At 42.3% G+C, this 25,550-nt stretch overlaps 1 protein-coding gene across 1 annotated transcript in view; it reads right to left on the bottom strand.

Annotated features, from left to right (window-relative positions):
- Positions 1-25,550, bottom strand: part of NWD2 (NACHT and WD repeat domain containing 2) — a 469,190-nt gene that overhangs the window by 85,613 nt on the left and 358,027 nt on the right. The window contains exon 4 of the mRNA XM_073608949.1: positions 7,872-8,075. Within this exon, the coding sequence (XP_073465050.1) occupies positions 7,872-8,075 (204 nt within the window). The remainder of the gene's footprint in view (positions 1-7,871; positions 8,076-25,550) is intronic.

The following is a 25,550-nucleotide window of genomic DNA, read 5'->3' on the forward strand; positions in this document are numbered from 1 at the left end:
CAATTAGGGATGGAGGCACATGGTGGCACTGTCAATATATTATTTTCACTTCATTTTATAATCATCTCAAATGGCTACTTGTTAGCTGTTTGAACTCAATTCCCATTAACTGCTAGTATTAGACTCTAATTCACCAATGCGTTTTTTTTTTTTTTTTTTTTTCTTATTTTCTGGTCTATTGATTAAGAATGCTTTTTCTCTCCCCCCTTGCATGTGTGCAGTGATGGTGTGGGCTGTGTTTATCTGCTGGGCCGTGCCTTCCGTGTCCCGATCGGGAGCTGCGACGCGCACTGCGGACTCCCCCGCCGCCCGGTTGTGACGTTGGGTGGGCGGGGGTTTCCCCACTGTGCGTCGATGTCATGCATCCCCCGCCGGTGCGCGCTGACGTCAAGCACGCGGCGCGGCCGGCCGGGTGTTTTCCATCTGCTGACCCGCTGGGGGAGGGGTTTGTTTGGCGCTCAGACTGTGGGGCGGTGGCGGTCTGACTCCTTGGTTGGCGGCGTCTTCCTCTCTCCCCCCCATCGGACCAGCGCATGACGTTGGGGGCGTTCCCTGCTGCGGCGCTGCCTATATGGGCTCCTTCCTCACATGGGTTTCACATACAGGACAGCATACACCTATTCAATTTGGGCTACAAGAGACACACAGGCATCTCCTCATTTTTCTACAGACACTGATAATCAGGTACCTTCATTCACACATCACTATTGCTCCACACTTTGCCTTCTTTCCTCTACACATTTTTTGTTATCTTTTTTCACCTCAATGTTTTGTAACATATTTTTTTCTGTCACACATATCACAGAGGTTTTCCACCTTGGTGGTCACCCCCTACAATACCATCATCATTCACACCTCTACCCATGTGGGGCGCTGTTCGTGTTTGGCTGTGCTGGCGGCAGGGTGTCCCCTCAGCTCCCGTGTGGGGCCCTGTATGGCCGGTCTTGGGGGTTCCGGGCCCGCACCACCCCTGCAAGGATACACATGTAAGTGTGTGGGATAACTCAGGGCTTGAGGGTTTTCCTACGTCCTGGGTTTACCCTTCCATCTTTTGATTTAGGTTAGAATATTTTATATTTATATTTTTAAATCCACTCTGTTTTTTCCTATCCATAGACAACTACCAAGGTTTCGCTCCTGATGATAGGCTATAAGGCCTTGAAACGCGTAGAGCTAACATCAACCGATATGTATACATTTTTTGTAACACATTGTATGGCCGTTCCCTTTATACTTATTTCTAGTTTATTTTCAATATGTTCTCCATACCAGCCCTATGTAGGGGGTACTCTCATTGTTACAATTTATACAGCTATTTTTGTCCATAAAAACATGTCTCATTCTTTATATTATATAATCTGTACCAACTTTCTGTTGGAATGTTTATTTATGTATAAATGCTTGGTTCTGATGAATTGTAATAAAATATACGGATATTTATATAAAGCAATGCATTAAATGTTCTTGATATGAATAAATTTATGATAATTTGAACCATTTTAAAAATATTTATATTTAACCATCTTTGTTGCTCCCATGTGCCTCGTTAAAGTCCCGCCATCCTTCTTTCCCCTTTTTTATATACAAATTACCGGGATGGAGGTGGGGACTTGAACGGCCCCGCTCAACCTCATTTAAAGTCCCAAAATCCTTGTTTTTAAATATTTTTTTCAGCTTTAGACAAAAGGGGCAAAGCTAAAAATATCCTGTCAGGATTTTTAACTCAATTGGAGATTTTTCCTTGCTTCCTATATCTGTGATGCCTGTACAAGAATTGCAGGGCAGCAAAGGTGTGAGCAGGGGGTGTGCCAGGTGTGCCTGGGCACACCCTAATCACTACGTGCAGTGCCGATCCCCTCTCCTGGCCAGGCAGGCTTCCCCTTGTGTTTCGCCCCCCCCCCCCCCGCAGTGCTGCTGGCTTCCCTCCTCTCTCCCCAGCTGCTGTGGGGGATGTTTCAGAGTGGAGAACAGGGGAAGGGGCTAATAAATAAGTAATTTACCAGCCTCTTCCTTTTCTAAGTGAATACAGTGAATACACTCACTGTGTTCATTCATAACTGAAGCATAGTAAACTATGTTTACTATGCTTTAGTTTGTGAATAAACAGGAAACCATTCAGCACAGAGCACTTACCATTCATTCACTGTCCAGTGCAACTGCAGACAAGGTATTAGGGGTGCACACCCTAATGCAATAGGCTGCGCATACTTATGCCGGGAGTGGTGGTGGGACAGGACAGGAAGGCACAGACAGCACTAACAGTATTCTTCTAACCCAATCCCCATTCATCTGTGTTGTTGTGAGTAATCTGGGCTATAGACACCTTAACTTAACATGCCCACGTTTCCTTCACGGCTTATTACTCCCTTTTCCTCATTGGGCCCATGTTTGTCCAAACACAGAAGGCAAGCTGTCAGTGCAGGGTAAACGAACTGTCATGTGGCCATTTTAGGTCAATGATTTCATAAGCATGCCCGCCCCTTTGAGTACTTGTAGCAGCAGGGCAGGGAATGCTTGGCTCTGGAATGACAGATTCCTAGCCTATTTCTCTGAGCACTTTTCCCCCTTTCTTCTGGAATTACAAATCTTTTTTGGAGTGCTCCACCAAGGACTTTGGCCCCAGTGCTGGTGACCAATAGATAAGTAACTACTGTGCAGTAAATGTGAAGTGATAATAGGGGGCGCTGTGACTACTAGTTAGAAATATTCCTATATATATCAATTTGTGAATAGATTCCAAAATACATGTCAACTTAAATATACAGAAATGTAAATATTCATAACACTGACCAGAGAGCGTAGAGGGGGATTGTACTCTCCAATAGGCCATTGTGTATCTCTCATTCATTAGGGCACCTCTTTAGGCTGCAGACCTCGAGGCTCGAACTTTGTCTGTTTGATCCAGGTCTTTGGGTGTAATCTGTTTGTAGATCTGTTGTTACACTGCTTGCAATCTGTGATAGTGGTGCACGCTGTTTAAATTGTCATAGTTTATTGATACTGCAGTTGTTTGCCCCTACTTGGTAGGAAGCCCAAATAAACCACTTGCCACCCGCCATATAGCAGAGTGACGGCGGCAAAGTGGTTGTGATATCCTGACCGAACGTCATATGACGTGATCAGGATATCACAGCCGGCGCGCGCGCGCGGGGGTGCGCAGCACGGCGATCGGAGGTGCTGTGTGTCAGTCTGACACACCGCAAATCCAATCGTGGTATGAAGCCTCTGACAGAGGTTTCTTACCACGTGATCAGCTGTGGCCAATCACAGCATGAACCAGGAAGTTCCTCGGTTCACGCTGACAGGGAGAGCCGGCAGCTCTCCCTGTCAGGGGGGGGTCTGTGCCGACAATCAGCACATTGATTATCAGCACAGCCCCCATCAAAAGGTGCCAATCAGTGCCCAACACCTGCCAGCCTGTTCCCATAATAAATGCCTGTCTGTGCCCAGAACAGTGCAGATCAGTACCCACAACAGTGACAATCAGTGCCCAAAAAAGTGCCAATCAGTGCCCCATCAGTAATGCCTGCCAGTGCCCCATCAAAGTGCCAATCAGTGCCACTCAGTAATGCCTGTCAGTAGCTCCTCATCAGCGCTGCCTATCCAGTGCCACCTATCAGTGCCATCAGTGTCGCCTATCAGTGCCAATCAGTGCCGCCTATCAGTGCCGTCAGTGCCGCCTATCAGTGCCCATCAGTTTTTCTTTTAATTGACGATCTTTTTTCATTTATAGTGCAAAAATTAGAAACCGCAGAGGTGATCAAATACCACCAAAAGAAAGCTCTATTTGTGGGAAGAAAATGATAAAAATTTAGTTTGGGTACAGTGTTGTATGACCGCGCAATTGTCATTCAAACTGCGACATCGCTGAAAGCTAAAAATTATCCTGGGCAGGAAGGGGGAAAGTGCCTGGTATGGAAGTGGTTAATAACCCTTTTCTTAGCTTCAAGGTGTGCCAGAGAGTGTGGTATCATTTAGAGCACATGTGTCAAACACAAGGCCCACAAGCTGAATCCGGCCCACCTGGCCATTTCATGTTGCCCAGGGAGAGAGCTATAAGTAAGATGTGGACAGCCTATGGAAGAGAGCTGAACCCTGCACACTGTGCATAGCACACCCCTAAATCCTACACTCTGCATGTATCGCACGCCTCAACACTGCACGCTGTACATAACGCATTGCTGAACCCTGCACTCTGCACATAGCGCCATACTGAACTTCACATATAACATACCCATGGCATTTATTTCCTCCTTAAGATCTTCCCACTGTGCAATTTGGCCACACCCTCCATTCAATGTAGTTCAGCAGTGAAGGGATGGGCATGGTTGAATTCCTCCACCTATTCTCAGATTACAGATACAACCAGTCCTTTGAGAACAACCATAATGCTGATGTTGACATCCGTTGACACCCCTGATTTAGAGCGTCTGCACCAGGAACAGAGGAACCCAAAAATCATGTCGCCATTTCGGGAGTAGTGCTACATTGATAAGATTTTTTTACATTTTCCATCTAGACAAGGAGTGATGGAAAATCTACCCAATAAGGATTCATTCTCTATACTAAAAACTACCAGTACTGATCTTTAAAGTGGAGTTCCATGCACTTTACTTTTACAACTCTTCAGCATCCCTCACTAAACTGTGCACTGTAAACGAATTGGATATTTTTTTTTTTTCTCAGCACCTACTATATATCTGCTGTATTCATTTTTCACTTCCTCTTCCCTGGCCGTGGCCCATCGCATCATTTCCTGTTTGCAATGCCTTCTGGGAAGGGGCGGCAACTTCCTCTGACACTGCCGTTGCTATGGAAACCTGATCTGAAACCTATTACACTGCTTCTGCTGCACTGAGCATGTGCGAGATCTGCAATGATGAGATGCAGGAAGAAATACAGTCTGGCTTCAGATGCCCACACTTAAGATGGCCACGGCCTGCTGTAAGTTTATAAAATAACAAACTACTGCTATAAACTAACAAAACAGACCTTAGTTTACAGACTAACTTTACTAGAATACATTAAGCTTGTGTATTATAGGGATATTTTTGTTTAAAAAGTATAATTTCGGCCGGAACACCACTTTAAGTGAAGAAAGCTATGCATCATTCACCAGCACCTTTAATCTGAAAAGTTTATTTGGTCATATCTGTTTCAGTAAAAGGCTTGCTTACACTGTGTTCGCTAGCTACATTAATCAACTCAGGCTCAATGCAAGGGATCATAGAAAACAATAGTTTTCTATTTGCGCTGTTCCCACCATATATGTGTGGTGGTGTCTGCGGTGGAAAAGCGAAGCATGTCTACTCATTTTATGCAGCACAATGCAGGTCACAGCATGTCACTGCTAAGCAATAAGTTGTAATTCACTGTGGTACATAGAGTTTAATGAAATGTCATTTTGTGAATTTTCAATAAAGTGCAAAAAAATGCAACACACACACTGGTGTGAATGAGCCCTAAGAGAGAATCAAATTGAAGAACTTAACCGTTTCAGCCCCAGAAGATTTTACCCCCTTCCTGACCAGAGCACTTTTTGCGATTCGGCACTGCGTCGCTTTAACTGACAATTGCGTGACTGTGCAACGTTACACCAAAACAAAATTGATGTCCTTTTTTTCCCACAAAAAAGAGCTTTCTTTTGGTGGTATTTGATCGCCTCTGTGGTTTTTATTTTATTCGCTATAAACAAAAAAAGAGCAACACTTTTGAAAAAAAAGCTATTTTTTTTGCTATAGTAAACATCCCCCAAAAGATATATAAAAAAACAAAGTTTTTCCACAGTTTAGGCTGATATGTATTCTTGTACATATTTTTGGTACAAAAAAAAATCGCAATAAGCATATATTGATTGGTTTGCGCAAAAGTTATAGCGTCTACAAAATAGGGGATAGATTTATGGCATTTTTATTGTTAATTTTTTTTTTATTAGTAATAGCAGCGATCTGCAATTTTTGTTGTGACATTATGGCGGACACATCAGACACTTTTGACACTATTTTGTGACCATTGTCATTTATACAGCGATCAGTGCTATAAAAATGCACTGATTACTGTAAAAATGTCACTGGCAGGGAAGGGGTTAAACACTAGGGGGCGATCAAGGGGTTAAGTGTGTCCTAGGGAGTGATTCTAACTGTGGGGGATGGGCTACCACTCACATGACAGCGATCACTCCTCCAGATGACAGGGAGCAGTAGATCCCTGTCATGTCAATAGGCAGAACAGGGAAATGGCTTGTGACACGATCGCGGGAAACCGGCAGACATTGAGTCCGCGGGACCCGCAGGCACAGTCACGATGTACGCGGCGGGCGCTCGCGCACCCCGCCAGTGGCGTGAGAACACACTAGCCCCGCAAATTAAAAGAGACATACAGGTTCGTCCATTTGCCTACCGCTGCCATTGTGCTGACGTATATTGGCGTGCAGCAGTCGGCAAGTGGTTAAAGGGTTACTAAACTCTCAACAGTAAAACCAGTCTGTATATGCAGTAAAGCATGCTTGTTATACGCACTGTGGAACCTAAGGGATTAATCCTCCACATTGTGTAAAAAGGCTGTTTGTTCCTGTCTTCTCTGATCCTTCCCTTTTTTACGGTCCTCAATCCATCTCCAGATAGCACAGAACATTAGGGTCAATCTGCACATGCACAGAGGGTGCATGTGATCTGCACAAGGCCAATCCGCATTGTCCAGACAAGAGGGTCAAGGTTCATACAACCTCATAGGACAGTCAGAGTAGAATGAAAACTCCTCCTAAAAGCTCTAACCAGACACTGACAGAAGTCATAACAACTGATGAGAAAAGGTATTTAGCAGTTTATATTTACTAAAATAATTGCATGTCCATGTTCTGTGTACTGTTGGAGATCAGATATAATGAATGCAGGGTCCTGGGTTTAGTAACACTTTAAATAACTGAGATTTCTACTTGAACATTTGTAACATAAACTAATATCGGGCTCTCAAGCCTCTAACAGTAGCTTGCTATTTAGTGTGTAAGATTCTTAACATTTTAATAAATGATCCCGATCCTGAAGTTAGGGTATATATGTTGTTAGAATTTAAAACAATATAATACTACAATGATTGACCGCCTGTTTTACAGCTCTGAAATCTAAAACCCCATGAAACATTAAAACATTAATTATACAACGTATATTTATAAATCTGAACAACTGATTTTCTGTAGTCTATATGCACAGATTTAGATCAGAGCCTTTCCTCGAAGGCATTATCCGATCAATTGTAAATTACTCTTTGGAACAAAGGTGGATCTTGAAACACATGCAGTTCATTAACTGACCACAGTTTCCAAGATGCATATCACAGTTGACTCTGCAGGTCATTAATGAACAGCAAAAGTAATTAGTAAATGCTGCGGGTATGGGTTGGCATATTTACTAGGTCTTCTCGGAGATCCTAATCTGCCCTTGCCCCCATTGGTAAGAATAGCACATTACATTGTATTAAAACATTTCTTATTGGCCAGTGCAACCAATTATTTTCACCTGTTTATTTTGCAATGCCAATTTAAAAAAAAACAAAAAAAAAAACCAAGAATTTTGACTGAATGAGATCAGCAACAAGGAATAATAACGTTAGCATATTTCATACATAAACTGCTAACTGCATAAGGCACATAGATTTTTTTGTTTTAGCCATATTAACACTTATTGCTAATTTTTCAAACAGATTTGCATGATTTTTTTTTTTTTTTTGCTGTTAGAATACTACTTGTCCTGATATTTTATCCCATTTAAGGGGACATTGTTCTTTACTTTCTAATGTTCTTGTTCAGTACCTAATACAATTACACATTATCTGTCCCCAGGGGAGAGAGCCCCCAGGTTACATGTAATACTCACAGGGTTGTTGTGGCTCTTCAACATTTCGGCTTTCGGTCTGAGGTAATATGCCGGGGGGACAGAGTTTTCATCTCTGCAATACCATTCTTCCAGGGTCCTCGTTTCCAGTTTGGCTTCGATAGCCGCATCCAGAATCATTTCAAATTCAGAGGATTCAACCTCTCCCGGGATTCGTATGGTTCCATATTTCTCTCCAAGCAGGCCCTGCACAAACGAATTAACACGGTTTACATCTGACATGGCGAGATCCCTATGGAATTTGGGTAATTAGGCTTAGCAGTACAAATTAAACAGTTCACTGCCATAGAATAAAATGTGAAACAGAGTGAACAAAGCTTACAGAGGATAAGTCAACAGAAAAACCTGTGTGTTTGTTTTAATGCTGTGAAGCGAGGCATTCAAACTTTCAGCTGCTGGGGGTTATCTTTCCTAGGAGATGAAGGTTACTTGTATCTCGAGGATTGCTCATGAGTAGATGAGCAGGTGCAAATATTTTCTCAGCTTGGCTGTGTTTGACTCATAAAACCGAACACAACCAGAGAGTTGAGACATTTGATCTTTCGATTTTTACTGCTTTTTTTCCATTTAAAATAAGATATATAATGTATATTTCATCTTCACTTCATCAGTAAGATATAAAAAATGACAGTATTTTGGCGCAACAACATCATTAAGTTTAGTTCTCAGGGCCTGATGAAGGCCACTGATAGTAAAAGATTTTAGCCCACCCCTGACGGATTTGGCTGTGAAATATGGGCCTATGTTGACAGGCCTTGGGATTGTGCTGATGGCATCAGTTTGAAATATTTTTGAGAAATAAACAGGTGCATTTTACTTGCAGTTGACCTCCTTCTGACCTGCTCCAAGTAGGTTTTGCAATCCCATTAACTTGTATGGCTAAAGCAAAAAAAAGCCGGTTTATATAGGTCCTAAGGGGGCTCATTATGACATGTCGGAATTGACCTATTGTTACTTAGGAATTACCTTTTTATAGTACATAAGCCACATTCAAGCATTGGCTGAGATGTGGTCCTGGTAATGATAGGACACACTTGCACCAGCCAGCACTCTCCAGGACAGATTCTTCCATCTCTCAGCATGGTATGCATATTGCTAAAATATTTTTTTAAATCCTGTTGCATGTACAATAAGCAGGTTATTAAGGTTAAATAAACAGCACTTCTGCAGTATGTGTCCAAACAGTAAGCTGAGGAAGAGGAGGTCCTCCTCGAAACATGTTCTGATCAATTTCTAGGGTGGAGGAAAGCAGTGTTTCCTTGTGGCGTTCCTGTCAAGACTGAGAGCGGTAGCTCGGATTAATCCTATACACAGCTACAGATAAGTGGCTCCTGTCACAACCAGAGGTGCTGCCTCACTCCCCTTTTGATGATGGTGGCTTGTTGGACTGAGTACAAATGTGATCCTACTAAAGTGGATATACACTCACCAGCCACTTTATTAAGTAAGCCTTGCTAGCACCGGGTTGGACCCCCTTTTGCCTTCAGAACTGCCTCAATTCTTCGTGGCATAGATTTACCAGGGTTTTGGAAACATTCCTCAGAGATTTTAGTCCATATTGACATGATAGCATCACGCAGTTGCTGCAGATTTGTCGACTGCACATCAATGATGTGAATCTCCCATTCCACCATAAAGGTGCTGTATTGCAGTGGTCATCAACCCTGTCCTCAGGGCCCACTAACAGACCAGGTTTTATGTATTACCTTGGGGAGATGCAGACTAGAATACTGCAATCACTGAGCAGCAAATGAGATCACCTGTGATGTATTTCAGTTATCTTGCAAACCTGGCCTGTTAGTGGGCCCCGAGGAAAGGGTTGATGACCACTGCTGTATTGGATTGAGATCTGGTGACTGTGGAGGCAATTGGAGTACAGTGAACTCATTGTCATGTTCAAGAAACCAGTGGTGAGATGATTTGAGCTTTGTGAAATGGTGCATTATCCTGCTGGAAGGAGCCATCAGAAGATGGCTTCACTGTAGTCATAAAAGGATGGATATAGTCAGCAACAATACTTAGGTGGCCGTGGCATTTAAACAATACTCAGTTGGTACTAAGGGGCCCAAAGTCTGCTAAGAAAATATCCCCCACAAATTACAGCACCACCACCAGCCTGACTGGTTGATACAAGGCAGGATGGTGGAATGGGAGATTCACATCATTGATGTGCAGTCGACAAATCTGCAGCAACTGCGTGATGTTATCATGTCAATATGGACTAAAATCTCTGAGGAATGTTTCCAAAACCCTCGTAAATCTATGCCAAATTCTGACCCTACCATCTGAATGTTACAGCTGAAATCGAGACTTATCAGACCAGGCAATATTTTTCCAATCTTATATTGTCCAATTTGGGTGAGTTTGTGCGAATTGGAGCCTCAGTTTCCTGTTCTTTGCTGCCAGGAGTGGCACCCGGTGTGGTCTTCTGCTGCTGTAGCCCAACTGTTGCAAGGTTCGATGTGTTGTGCATACAGAGATGGTATTCTGCATACCTTGGTTGTAACGAGTGGCTATTTGAGTTACTGTTGCCTTTCTATCATATCGAACCAGTCTGCCCATTGCATCAACAACTGCCGCTCACTGGATATTTTCTCTTTTTCAGACCATTCTCTGTAAACTGGAGAGATGGTTGTGCGTGAAAATCCCAGTAGATCAGCAATTTTAGAAATACTCAGACCAGCCTGTCTGGCACCAACAACCATGCCACGTTCAAAGTCACTTAAATCCCCTTTCTTCCCCATTCTGATGCTCAGTTTGAACTTCAGCAAGTCATCTGCACCACGTCTAGATGCCTAAATGCATTGAGTTACTGCCATGTGATTGGCTGATTAGCAATTTGTGTTACCAAGCAACTCTTGTGAGTGCAATTCCTGTTGTGTTTTTATTGTGCTTTTATTTAATAAATTGTTTTTACTACACTATGAGAGACTTCCTGCGCCTCTGTTTTTCTACTGTGTCCAAACAAATGCTTTTATTGTGACTGATCCCCTAATGATAATGCATTTTCAGCACAGACTGTGTGTGTTTGGTGTCACTTACCCGCAGGCCGTTCCCCTTAGAATAATGCCCCGTGCACACAGTCGGACATTGATCGGACATTCCGACAACAAAATCTTAGGATTTTTTCCGACGGATGTTGGCTCAAACTTGTCTTGCATACACACGGTCACACAAAGTTGTCAGAAAATCCGATCGTTCTGAATGCGGTGACGTAAAACACTTATGTCAGGACTATAAATGGGGCAGTAGCCAATAGCTTTCATCTCTTTATTTATTCTGAGCATGCGTGGCACTTTGTGCGTCGGATTTGTGTACACACGATCGGAAATTCCGACAACGGATTTTGATGTCGGAAAATTTTATAGCCTGCTCTCAAACTTTGTGTGTCGGAAAATCCGATGGAAAATGTGTGATGGAGCCTACACACGGTCGGAATTTCTGACAACAAGGTCCTATCACACATTTTCCATCGGAAAATCCGACCGTGTGTACAGGGCATTAGTGTCTGTGTCTGTGCAGCCACTGTCTCACAATAGACTTGAACCTGCACCCAGCCTGCACCCAGAGTCTTGAGACACTGAAAAAAACGGTCTATTCACGGTGTACCAGCCAAAGCACCCATGTGAACGAGGCCTTAGCTTCATATTTTTACAATACAATTCTTACCTGAACACTGCCTGACAATGAAACTACAATACAGGGACCTGTTCCAACAAAGGTTTTGTAAACAGAATTATCTAGGAAATGTGTAGCCTAATTAATAATATATACACCTATGCAAACTTGTAGAACTGGTTGCATGTACAAATGGTATTTGTGGCTCTAAGGCATCAGTAACAATGTTTTTGTACAAATAGTTATTCCATTGGTAAAGGAGGAATGCACAGATAGTCGGAGACTAGAGATAGATGGATTTTTTTTCCTTGAGCTAGAGAGCATGCAGTACTCCTGCTTAAGAAAGTATATCTGTCATACAATTTTGAAAACTCAACAACAAAGGAGGTGACAACCTAATTGCTAGCTACAGTTTATTATACACATATTCTTCCTTTGAGTAATCAGCTGTAAAATTGTCTCTTTCATGTCTTGTGAATGCTTTAGATAGTTAAATAATGGCTGTTGATGATTTAGAAAAAAGTTTTGGAGAGTTCAGTTTAGGTACCCGTTGTCCAACCTGCGGTTCAAGGGCCACGTGCAAGCCCCTTGGTACTTGTGTAACCTTTGGACCCCAGCAGTCTGTAGTGGGAGTAGTAGTGGAAGCATTGATTTGTAGAGAGGTAATAGCAATGACCTCTTTTAGTCTCATGTAACTAGAGATGGGCCCAACACCCCCCTGGTTCAGTTCACACCAGAACAGCCGAACATCGCAAAAAGTTTAGACCCGAACACCGAACCCCATTAAAGTCTATGGGGTGCGAACTTGAAAAATCAAAAGTCCTAATTTTAAAGGCTTATATGCAAGTTATTGGGCATACAAAGGGTATGGGGTTCTGAGTACTATCCTAGGGGACATGTATCGATGCAAATATTTTTAAAAACAATTGTTTTTAAATGAGTAGTGATTTTACTTGCTTGCCGACCGGCTCACGCCGATATATGTTGGCAGAAGGGCACGTGCAGGCAGATTAATGTACCTGTACTTTACCCTTTAAGAAGCGGTTTGCGGGCTCACGCGCACCCGCCGCGACCTCCGTGAGTGTGATTGCGGGTCTCGCGGAAACGATGTCCATGGGGATACCCGCGATCGTCTCCCAGAGAGGAAGAACGGGGAAATGCTGATGTAAACAAGCATTTCCCCGTTCTGCCTAGTGACAGAACACTGATCAGAGCTCCCTGTAATCAGTGATCAGTGTCATGTCACACATAGCCATGCCCCCCCACAGTTAGAATAACTCCCTAGGACACACTTAACCCCTTCACTGCCCCCTAGTGGTTAACTCCTTCACTGCCAGTCACATTTACACAGTAATCAATGCATTTTTAATTGCACTGATCGCTGTATAAATGTGAATGGCCCCAAAATCACGCCGAAAGTGTCCGATCTGTCCGCCATAATGTCACAGTCACGATAAAAATCGCTGATTACCACCATTACTAGTACAGAAAAAAAAAATATTAATAAAAATGCCATAAAACTATCCCCTATTTTGTAGATGCTATAACTTTTGCACAAAGCAATCAATAAACGCTTAATGCGATTTTTTTTACCAAAAATATGTAGAAGAATATGTATCGGCCTAAACTGAGGAAAAAAATGTTTTTTTAATATATTTTTTGGGGATATTTATTATAGTAAAAAGTAAAAAAAATGCGTTTTTTTATTTTTAGCGCAAAAAATAAAAACCGCAGAGGTGATCAAATACCACCAAAAGAAAGCTCTATTTGTGGGGAGAAAAGGACATCAATTTTGTTTGGGAGCCACATGCAATTGTCAGTTAAAGCCACGCAGTACCGAATCGCAAAAAATGCTCTGGTCTTTGGGCAGCCAAATGATCCATGGCTTAAGCGGTTAATGATGCTTAAAATGAAACAATAAAATAAAAACATTCCTTTAAATATAATGTCGGGGGGGGGGGGCTTAGTCTGCCTGTAAAGTGGTACATTTGTAGCATGTATAGAACCTGCTGCAGCAAAAATAAAATTTCTAAAGAAAAATGCAGTTAAATGTACTTCACGGCTGCAAGTTGTTAAGGACGTGGTGGCCGGCTTCCTGGCCCTGCTCCTAACAACATATTGACTGTGCGCTCGGTGGGCGAACATACCGCCGAACGCACAGTAAATTTGGGTGTTCAGCGAACACCTGAACGGGCGATGTTCGGGCTGAACCCTTTGCTCAACACTACATGTAACATGTCTCACAGTCTTCTGTACAATGTCTCCAGTCTCCAACCAAACCTGTAGCATGTTCACATTCTCTAAACAGCATTTTCTGCCATCTTTGGCAGCCTTCTTTAGCACTGTATAAGCTGGACATTATGTGCGGCTCTTTATTGCCTGAAGATCCTGTTCAGCAAACTGGTCATACCACATTTCACTTGGCTAAATCACATTATTAAATTTGAACTCTAGATTTATCTTCAGTTTTGCACAGTTGTTACTGCTTCTCTCCCATACTGAAATGACTTACTCTGATTTCACTGCACACTGTGAACTTCTCACGGTGTTTATTAGAAGCTGCAGCAAATCATTTACAGCCCTCCTCATTTCCTAACTGGAGGACATCCAGCATCAATTAGTCTTTCCTCCCCAGCCTTACGGTTCCTGATCTTCAGTTTACTGAACCTCAGTTCTTTCAGTCTTGGAGGCTCAGAATCGCATGTGGCCATTACTAAGGGCCTGACTGCAGGCAGTTTGAAATAATGGGCATTCCTACACAGGTTGCATGCAAATGCAGTCTGTCTAGTAATGTCCATTCTTCCAGACTGACATCCACTCTTAAAGTAATTGTAAAGTCTTGTTTTTTTTTTCCCTAAAAATAATGAACATGTTATACTTACCAGCCCTGTGCAGTGGATTTGCACAAAGCAGCCCAGATCCTCCTCTTCTCAGGTCCCTCTTCAGTGTTCTTGGCCCCGCCTTGCTGCTGAGTGCCCCCACAGCAAGAAGCTTGCTATGGGGCACCCAAGCCGAGTCACAGCTCCCTGTGTCTGTTCAGACACAGAGCCCCGGTTCGGCCCCACCTCCTCTTTCCCCTGATTGGCTAACTGACTTTGTTTGACAGCAGCTGGAGCCAATGGTGCTGCTGTGCCTCAGCCAGTCAGGAGGAGAGTCCTGGACGGCCGAGGCACTCATGGACATCACTGGACAGAGATGGGGCTTAGGTAAGTATTAGGGGGGCTGCTGCACACAGAAGGCCTTTTATCTTAGTACATTGAATGTATTAAGATAGAAAAAACCTTCTGACTTTACAACCACTTTAAGGCCATTTAAAGCAGAACTACACACCACAAACCAAAAATGCTATTTAATTGATTTTTCATTTCGTAAACTCACCCTATGTTTTATTTTGCTTTGAAATCACCTTCAAAAACACCCCTAGCATTTCTGGCCATGGCCATCTTAGGTAAAGGCAGATGATTCATCTAACATTTACTTTCCGTGAATCCATCTGTGCTTAGCTCAGGCATGCAGGCAGTAGGATGTTCTTAGCTGAGAAAACCCCTCCTCCCCTCCTGAAGACTGCTGGGAGGCATGACATCATTTGCCTAAGCCTGGAAACCAGGAAGTAACTGAACAAATGTAAAAAAAAAATACAATTTTAACTAGTAAATTTGATATATTATCTATGTCCTAATGCTAGCAAAATAAGGATTAAAAATAGTCAATGTTAATTGAGAAAGTGAAGTTCTACTTTAATATTTGCATAACTCCTAACAAGAGCCAACATACTGCTTGCTCCAGGGCTGTTGGCTCCTGATAGAAGTATTGAGACAGGGTGCCATAATGTTTTCAGGAAGCTATGTACTATGCCCTCCCACACGCCATAATCTGCCTGAATAGCCCAGAGACCCAGTGATTCACCATTTTGGCAGCATTCATCAGCATTTATTGAAGTAACAACAGGACATATTTAACGGAATAATCAGAGTAGGCAACATAGGTCAAAGGTACGACAAATACATTGCACATCTACTAAACAACAATTAAAGAATTCATTGCACAGTTTTTGTACTGAAGAATTGAAATGTATGTATATACCTTAATGCAACATAATTATTATACATATCTCACCCTGCGACTTTCAAAAGACAAAAAAACTGCATGATGCATCTAATATAGGGCAATTGCACAGTAAATGTACAACACAGCTATGTGTTGAAGTGTTTAATTCATATGTAGCATAAATTCTGACCATGTCTGTAATAATCCTTCTACAGAAAACTATGGTTTCCTGCAGTACCAGATTGCACGCTCAAGTTGTCACTAAAATTATAGCTCATAGTCATGGTAAAACATAAGCAGTGAAGTTAGTGGTGGTACAATTGGCTACCTACAGGTTATCTGCATTGTATCTGCAGATACAGGTTATCTGCATTGTAGCTAGCTAAATTAGCCACAGGTTAGGTTGTGATATGTGGCACATGAGCTTTAGAACCAGGGCTTGGTGACACATTACATGCAGAGTGTACAAGAATGGGCCAGGGATCCTGTGCAGCAGGTACCCATTCTTATGCGCATGTGCAGAGTCATAAGCATAGTGTGTACAAGTAGGCGTGTGCAGACATTTACAGATTTTGACGCCCAGCAGCCTATGAAAGTCTGAAAGTCTGCCTGGTCTCAGTGCTGGATTGTCTTCAGCTCTGGTTCCTGTGTTCCTGATTCTAAAAAGTCTGCCAACCTTGTTCCTGACCCGGCTACATCTGACACCTCTCTTGGATCACCCCTGCCTGTTATATCTGCTGCTTGCTTATGTTACCGACTTCGGCTTGAATTTCTGACTATGTCTAATATGAAAACTTTTATTTTTTTTTCAAAATGTTCGGTCTTTTTTTGTTTGTTTAACACACAATTAAAAACCCCAGTAGTGATTAAATACCACCAAAAGAAAGCTCTATTTTTGTGAAAAAAAATGATAAAAATTTCATATGGGTACATAGCATGACCACGCAATTGCCATTCAAAATGTAACAACGTTGAAAGCTCAAAATTGGCCTGGGCAGGAAGGGGGTATAAGTGCCCAATAAGCAAGTGGTTAAAGTGGTTAGACAATAAATCCAAAGATTTTTAATCACGTGTGAAATATAGAAATGTAAAGCCTTCATTAAAAGCCAAGATGGAGCACAAGAATTAAGACGGAAGATCCATCTCACTTCCAATTTCATTAGATGTTTATCCAGGTCACCTTTCCTTGGGCCCAATTTAAATTGTTCTATACCTCAGCTTTACCACCATGTTTTTCATGGACATACCTTGCAATTGGCTCTTTTTTGTGCAATGTCATTTACATACTCCAATACTCTGCGCCTAAATTGTGGAATTGACTTTCCCACATACTCAAATTCTTTAAAAGTGGGGATATAAGGGCATGCCTTACAATGTCCACATCTGTGGCTACCTAAATGCTTTTAATCTACAAGTGCAGCTCTGTGTACATGCGACACGCCTCGCTGCCAGGACCAATGTGTATAGGTATGTAAGGAGTTATGTCATCCTGGCCAGGCCATCAAGATGGAAAAGATGTTGGTTCCTGTGATGGATCTCATGGACGTTGCACCGCTAGAGAGGGGATGAGTATCGATATGTTTAGTTGCTCTTGAATATCTTCTTTTATAACAAAATTGTTTTTGGTTAATGAATATTCTATGTAGTTTGTCTTGTTGTAGAATGAATTGGGGATGCAGTGATAGCAGATCCTGTAAGAACACAGAACCTACCACAGAAACACATAATGCAGTATTTTCTTAAGGCTAGGTTCACACTACTGTGGCTGTGGTTTGATCCAATTTTGTAGTGCAACTTGGTTGTGTTTTGACAAATGTATGATATGTTTTTGATGCGTTTTTTTATACTAGTTTTTTTTGTTAGGGTAGGGAGAATGGATGCTGCTTGTTAAGGAGCTGACACCTATCAGTGTCCTAAAAACCAGTGACTCATCCGTGCTATCAGCCGGGGATTCCCCATATTGAAGAAATGGTTCAGGGGAGGGGGCATGCACATTCTCCCCCTTTTCTGGCCTGCCAGGCTGCATGTTCGGAAAAGGGTCTGGTATGGATTTTGTGAGGGACCCCACGCCATTTTGTTGTTTGTTTTGTGTGGGGTTCCCCTTAAAATCTTAGTCATTGGTTGGTAGGACACTGGCAGGTGCCAGCTTCTTAACAACCAACATAAAACGCAGGCAAAAATGTGTTTCTATTGAAGTCTATAGAGCACAAAATTGTACCACATCGCACCAAAGTAGCACCTGTACCTTTCTCACAGTTGTGTTGCATTGATGCGAATGGGAACCACTTATTGTCATGCGATGCTGCGTGACCCAAGTTTTATCTGAAATCTTACTAGTGTGAACTAGTAGAAGCAGAAGAAACGGGACACTTCGTGTAGGGTTTTTTTGGGCATACACCCCTCTACAATAAGCTCACCTAACAGCATGTCAATTGATTACTAAATGTAACAGTTTTTGTGCAGTTTCGGTGTGTTTCCAATGAAATCACATGCATCATAAAAACCATATGTTTAACATTGTTCAAAAGCAGTACAAACGACAAAACTTAAGTGTAAAAGAGAGTGGCTAATAACATCCAATCAAAAATGATAGCATAACTAAGTATGCTAAAATCATATGAGTTGCTATTAGTTACAAAACCCACATCGGTGTTCATCGTACTGTTTTGCTAGCCAAACCCAATGACCCATCACTTACACGGCCTTGCTGCTGCCTGTGATGTTTCACTTCAGAAACACAACGCTAGCACTTCATGGATCTGTTCTTCCAGAGCAGTAATCTTGCCATTATCTCAATATGGTATCACGCTAAGTGCTTGGTAATGGTAGGCTTGGAACACAAGGTGGTAGTTTATATCTGAAAAAAGCTCTGAGACACACCTGAAGAATGTTTTGTGACATTTTATTCAGTTTTTTCTTTTACCTACTCTGTAATTTAGGTACAAATCGACTTTTCACCACACAAATATTTAATTGTAGCAAATGCATGACTTTTCTAGTTCATTTTAGTTAATAAATGTACATATGTTCCTTATGCATTGGGGTTGATTTACTAAAACTGGAGAGTGTAAAATCTGGTGTAGCTTTGCATGCTCTGCATGCTACCCAATCTGCTTCTAACTTCAGCTTGCTCAATTAAGCTTTAACAAATAAACCTGGAAGCTGATTGGTTTCTTTGAATAGCTGCACCAGATTTTGCACTCCAGTTTTAGTAAATCAACCCCATTGCGTCTTTACTACACAGTCCATGGTATCCATGAACAGAGCTTTAATAAAGACTCACAAATCCTGAGCAGCAGGTAAGGCTTTGTGAGTACTGGGATGTCATTACTAAATTCTTAACTACTCAGGGCTGGGCCATAGAGCCCACTATCTGAAGGCATTTTTGAAAACATGCATTAATTCTCAAACCTGGCACAAAAAGTTGGCATCTGACACTGGGCTTACTAAATAGGTCCAATTCTGTGACTGGCTGCTTCATCGTAATAAAGACAGGATTAGGCATGCTGGACCTTGCTACTATATAATGAAATCTGAGGTGCTAAATACACTTTTAAATTGTTATTACCTTGCAACTAATCTTCATTACCAGGCTATATTTCAGTTTTTAGGGCTGTGATAGTTTCGACTGACAATTACTCTGTTATACAACAATGTACCCAAATTTCATATACATTTTTGGGGACAGATACAGCTTTCTCTTGGTGGTATTTAATATTCTTTGGTGGGGGGGGGGGGGGGGGGGGTTTATTGTTTAGTATAAAAAAGGAAATACAAAATTTAAAAAAAACATGTTTCCCTTATTTTCCATAAAAAAAAAAACGGAATAGTATAAAAACTCATTTTTTTTGCCACAAATTTTTGGAAACTAATTAAAATGCAGATACTGAGCGGTATAATCACAGTGCTTGGTTATGGTGCACTAGATACATTAACCACTTTCCGACTGCATAACTTAGTTATACGGCGAAGAGAGGCTCTCTTGTGCCTGATCACGTACCTAGTATGTGATCCGGCACTTCTGGTTAGTGGGTTTAGACACAGCACAAGCTGATCAGCAGATGTGGGTCAATGGATGTCCATCGCCACTGGCTGATCGGCGAGGAGAGACACAGAACAGAGCTCTGCCTATGTAAACAAGGCAGATCTTTGTTCTGTAAGCAGGGATGTGATGGATTTTCATTCATCCATCACATTCCTTATTAAAAACAGCACACATAGTACATAAAAACACTGGTTAGGCAAACATTTAACCCTTTGATCATCCTACATGTTTAACCCCTTCCCAGCCAGTGTCATTAGTACAGTGACATTGGATATTTTTAGCACTGATCACTGTATTAGTGTCACTGGTTCCCACAAAGTGTCTAAAGTGTCAGCTAGCGTCAGACTGTCCACTGCAATATCGCAGTCCTGCTATAAGTCGCTGATCACCGCCATTACTAGTATAAAAAAAATAAAAATAAATTAAAATTCCAGTATATATCCCATACTTTGTAGATGCTATGACTTTTGTGCAAACCAATAAATATATACGCTTATTGGGATTTTTTTCCCAAAAATATTTAGCAGAATACATATTGGCCTAAATTTATGGAGAAATTAGATTTTTCTATTTTTTTTTTGGGGGGGGGGGTTGGGGGTATATGCTTTATAGCAGAAAGCAAAAAAATATTGTTTTTTTTGTCTACATTTTTTTGGTTTATACTGCAAAAATTAAAAAACATAGTCGTGATCAAATACCACCAAAAGAAGGTTCTATTTGTGGGGAAAACATTTACAAGTGAACTTGTGTACAGTGTTGCATGACTGTACAATTGTCAGTTAAAGTGAAGCTGTAATGCAGCAATAAAAACCTAACTGAGTGTTTAATTCCTCTCCACTGTATACAAAACTAAAAAAAAGTGCCTTTAGTTGTACCTTTATAGCTCTTGATCTACTCAGTTGTTTGGCAGACCATCAAGGGCAAGTGAGTAGGCTGTGTTAATTGGAAAAGTTCAGAATCATGACTACAGTTTTGAATGCTTCGGAAGAACTAGATTTTCCTGAAATGCGCTCCAGTAAGGATTGCCATGTGTTTTATATATCCTGTGCACATTGCTCTTTGTGGTAATATGTCAATTAGATTTATTAAATCATGCCACCAAAAAAGCAATAATCTTTTATTGATTACACTTATGAAAAGAAAAATTTGATTAGTTGTTATGAGCTACTACAATTTGCATTTTTATCACAGGTTTTCTAATCTCCATTTAACTAGGCACGACGTTTTATTTGCTGAGACTTCATTTGATAGGATTTCAGGAGCTCCAATCAGTAATGTACAGTAGGTTTATATTGTATGATCAGCACAGGGTCACTATATAAGCAACTCTGAAAATACAAGGCATACTAAGCCCTCAGATACATAAAATATACAAAGAAAAAAAAAATACTCTTCTCCAGGTGGAGATTCCCCTCTGTGGCAGATTTTACTATAAATTAAAAATTAAACCAGACCTCGAAGGAATGCTTTAAAGAACACACAAGGAAACATTTTGCTGAAGGAGGAAAAATGATTTTCGACTTTTGCAAAACATAATTAGCTTCTATTTATCTATCTATCTATCTATGCATCTATTACATACTTGCATAGTTACATAGTTGGTGAGGTTAAAAAAAAAGACAGCAGTCCATCCAGTTCAACCTATGATGTGTGTATATGTATATGTCAGTAGTACACCGTATACCCCTGTATGTTGTGGTCGTTGAGGTGCCCATCTAATAGTTTTTTCGATGTTATCGATGCTCCCTTTCACTGCTTGTGGAAGGGAATTCCACATCCTTACCACTCTAAGAGTAAAGAACCCTTTATGGAGTTTAAGGTTAAACCACTTCTCTTCCAACTTTAGTGAATGGCCATGTGTCTTTTTAAATTTCACTCGTTTTTTTCCCTATGCTTGGGTCGCCAGTACAGTATTTGTAGATTGATATCATATCCCCTCTCAAGCGTCTCTTCTCCAGAGAGAATAAGTTCAATGCTTGCAGTCTTTCCCTATAGATGAGTTTCTCCGTTCCCTTAATTAGCTTTGTTGCCAGTGCTGTTTTTTTTTGGGGTGGGGGGGTGGGGGGGCGGCAAACTATGGTGTTTAGAACTGGACGGCCTACTTTTTTCGTTCCTGTGAAGTAAACAACTTAAGCCAGAAAGCGTTCAGCTTCCATGGAGCCCTGGGTAACAGACCAGGTGGCTGGGTAAGCAACCACAGAGCCAGCAGGGAATGGTCGGACACACCCCGTGGGAAATATTCCATCTTTGAGGTGCACCCGACCATGTTTGGGGTACCCACACACAGATCAATACGCGACAGTGAGCCATGGGTCTTGGAAAAACAAGAGAATTGCTTACTATTTGGATTCCAAATACGCCATATATCAGTGCATCCCACCTCCGCCATTAGTGCCCCGGCCACCCCTGGGGGGCAATATAGGGGGATGTCTATCCATTCTGGGATCCAAATAACAATTGAAGTCCCCCATAATCAGAACCGTAATATCAGGTTTGTTAGACGGGTAGGACAACAGTAACTGTAACACCTCCCGGGAAAACGGGGGGGGGGGGGTATATACACACATGTCAAAATCATAGTGATGGTGTACAGTTTACAATGTAAAAATACAAATTTGCCCGATATATCAATAAGCGAATCCAGCTCTTGGTAGGCTATAGCTTTATGTATCAGAACACTTACTCTGCAGGAAAAGGCGGAGTAGGTGGAATGATATGCCTTCCACACCCATGCATACTGTAGGAACCCAGTTGTATCACCCTGTAAATGGGTCTCCTGAAATGAAATTTCCGCAGAACTGCAGAGATCATTAACCCCCCTGACATTCCATGTTACTATAGGCGTGGCAGTCATGGTAAACTTAGATATAGCTGATTACAATAATGGGGTAGTCTCTTAATCAACAAAAGTGATCCCACAGACCACCAGCTGAAATCCAGTGAGCGGTCTGGAGCAGGCATCTTACAATATTTTGCACGTGAGGTAGCAATGGAGGTACTTGCATATTGGGAGGGCATAATAAAACGGAGGTAGAGCATCTGGCGCAACTGCGCAACAAAGTAAATGTAATGGCAGGTAGTGGGGTGGCAATCATCCCTGGCCCATTCTCTGCCAGCAGAGTAGAGCAGGTATTTTCCACATATTGTGAGGCAAGGTCTTTATACGCCCTCCTTGTGCCAACAGGGCACAAAAACATGAGCCATGTCAGCCATAGCAACAATAATCGAACATATGATGTGCACAATCGCTTTCCGCCTGTACACATAAAACTTAGTGTAAAAAAGAAGAGAAGAAAAAACATCGATTCCCTCGCTGATGGTGGATATCAATCAACGGCCCTCTCATAGCCACATGGATATTAAATTGGTAAATGATTGCCCTTCCTGCCTGATATAAATGATCGCAACAACAGCATCAACCTTCTCCATTGCCGTGGCCCCGGCGGCGAAGATCCTGTTCATTCTGATCCAGCCATTCTACTGCATCCTGTGCATTTTCAAAAAAGTGATTCTGATCTCTGGCTGTTATTCGCAACTTGGCTGGAAATAGCATGGTGCATTGCAGTTGTAGCCTTTGTAGTCGCTTTTTGATGTCTGCAAATTTGGATCTTCTGCGTTGCACTTCTGCCGAAAAATTGGGGTAGAAGGATATTTTGGCACCGTTGTACTGCACAGCACCCTTTTTTCTGGACAGTCGTAACACAGTCTCACGATCCCTATAATTTAGGAGTCTTGCCAGCATCGATCTTGGCGGGTTGCCGGGTGGTAGGGGACGCGACGGCAACCTGTGTGCCTGCTCCACCGCGTATAAATGGGAGAAAGCCTCCTTGCCGAACACTTCCTGCAGCCACTCTTCAATGAACGCAGTGGGGTCCCTGCCCTCCACCTTCTCCAGGAGACCCAAGATACGGACATTATTACGTCTCAGGCAGTTCTCGATGTCGTCAGTTTTATCAAAAGCCTGTCGAGCATGCTGAGCAGCCACCCTCACTTCCCGGTTCATATGTGGCATCTGGTCTTCCATGTCGCTCACTCTACCCTCCACAGCCGTGGTCTTCTCTCTAATCTTCTGAATATCTTGATGGAGGAGAGACACAGTCTCCTTCAGCCCCCCAAATTTCTCTTTCAGATCATCCACTGAGGCAGTGCATCTGTGTACAGCGTGTAGTATTTCACTTAGCGTGGGTTGGGGGCTATCCTCTGATTGCATATCAAACAGGAGAGGCATGGGGTCAGGGACAGACTCCATAAAATCAGTATCATCCGACCTGTCTGCCTGTGCTGCAGAATCAGCATGATGCTGTGCATTAGCCTGTGAGGGCCTGTCAGCTTCTGTGTATAATATAACATGTCTCTGGCCTGTTCTTTAGTCTTAGGGGGTTTTGTAGACTTACCCCTCTGCTCCGTTTTCTTGTCTGGGCCTCGTGGTGTCCTCTGAGGCAGAAACTGCCCAGGGTCATCTTGGAATTCCTGAGAGGCCGCGGTTTCTCCCCGGTTTCCACGAGTCATCATGCCCATTATTTCAGCCTCCACGGAGTCCTGGGGTATCAGTGGATCGGGAGGAGCAGGCTCCAGGGTCCTTTATGCGGCTACATCGGCGATGGAAGGATCGTTGGTAGGATCATCAGCGGGAGCTCCGTACAACACGTCCGTTCACATGCCTTGTTAGGCCACGCCCCCCAGACGGCCTACTTAAGATGGGTCTGGACCAGAGTCTTGTAGAGTGTAAGAATTATAGTTTTATCTCTGGAGTGAATCCCCTTTTTAATGCATGCCTATATTCTGTTGGCTTTGCTTGCAGCAGCCTGGCAAAGTATGCCATTGCTGAGCCTGCCATCTACTAGGACCGCCAGGTCCTTTTCCATCCTAGATTCCCCCAGAGGTTCTCCCCCTAGCCAATAACCTGCATTCATATTTTTGTCACCCACATGCATTACCTTACATTTTTCAACATTAAACCTCATATGCCATGTAGTTGCCCATCCCATTATTTTGTTAGGTCTTCTTGCAAGGTTTCCACATACTGCATAGAAGTTATTGCCCTGCTTAACTCTGTATTGTCCGCAAATATTGAGATTGAGCTATTTATCCCATCCTCTAGATCGTTTATGAATAAATTAAACAGGATTGGTCCCAGGACAGATCCTTGGGGGACCCCAATTTTCATACCAGATCATTCAGTGCACTTGCCATTTATCACCACCCTTTGGACTCGCCCCTGTAGCCAGATTTCAATCTAGGTACTCACCCTATGGTCTATGCCTACATACCTTAGTTTATATAGTAAATGCTTGTGGGGAACTGTATCAAATGCCTTTGCAACATCCAGATACACCACATACACAGGCCTTCCTTTATCTAGATGGCAGCTCACTTCTTCATAGAAGGTCAATAGATTGGTCTGGCAAGAACGATTCTTCATGAATCTGTCAGGAATAGGGATGAGCTTCGAGTTTGAGTCGAACTCATGTTCGACTCGGACATTGGCCGTTCGCAAGTTCGCCGAACAGTGAACAATTTGGGGTGTTCGCGGCAAATTCGAATGCCGCGGAACACCCTTTAAAAGTCTATGGGAGAAATCAAAAGTGCTAATTTTAAAGGCTTATATTCATGGTATTGTCATAAAAAGTGTTTGGGGACCCGAGTCCTGCCCCAGGGGACATGGGTCAATGCAAAAAAAAGTTTTAAAAACGGCCGTTTTTTCAGGAGCAGTGATTTTAATAATGCTTAAAGTCAAACAATAAAAGTGTAATATCCCTTTAAATTTCGTAGCTGGGGGGTGTCTATAGTATGCCTGTAAAGGGGCGCATGTTTCCCGTGTTTAGAACAGTCTGACAGCAAAATGACATTTCGAAGGAAAAAACCCATTTAAACTACTCGCGGCTATTGCATTGCCGACAATACACATAGAAGTTCATTGATAAAAACGGCATGGGAATACCCCACAGGGG

The sequence above is a fragment of the Aquarana catesbeiana genome, linkage group LG01 (assembly GCF_042186555.1).
Source record: "Aquarana catesbeiana isolate 2022-GZ linkage group LG01, ASM4218655v1, whole genome shotgun sequence".
Lineage (NCBI taxonomy): Eukaryota > Metazoa > Chordata > Amphibia > Anura > Ranidae > Aquarana > Aquarana catesbeiana.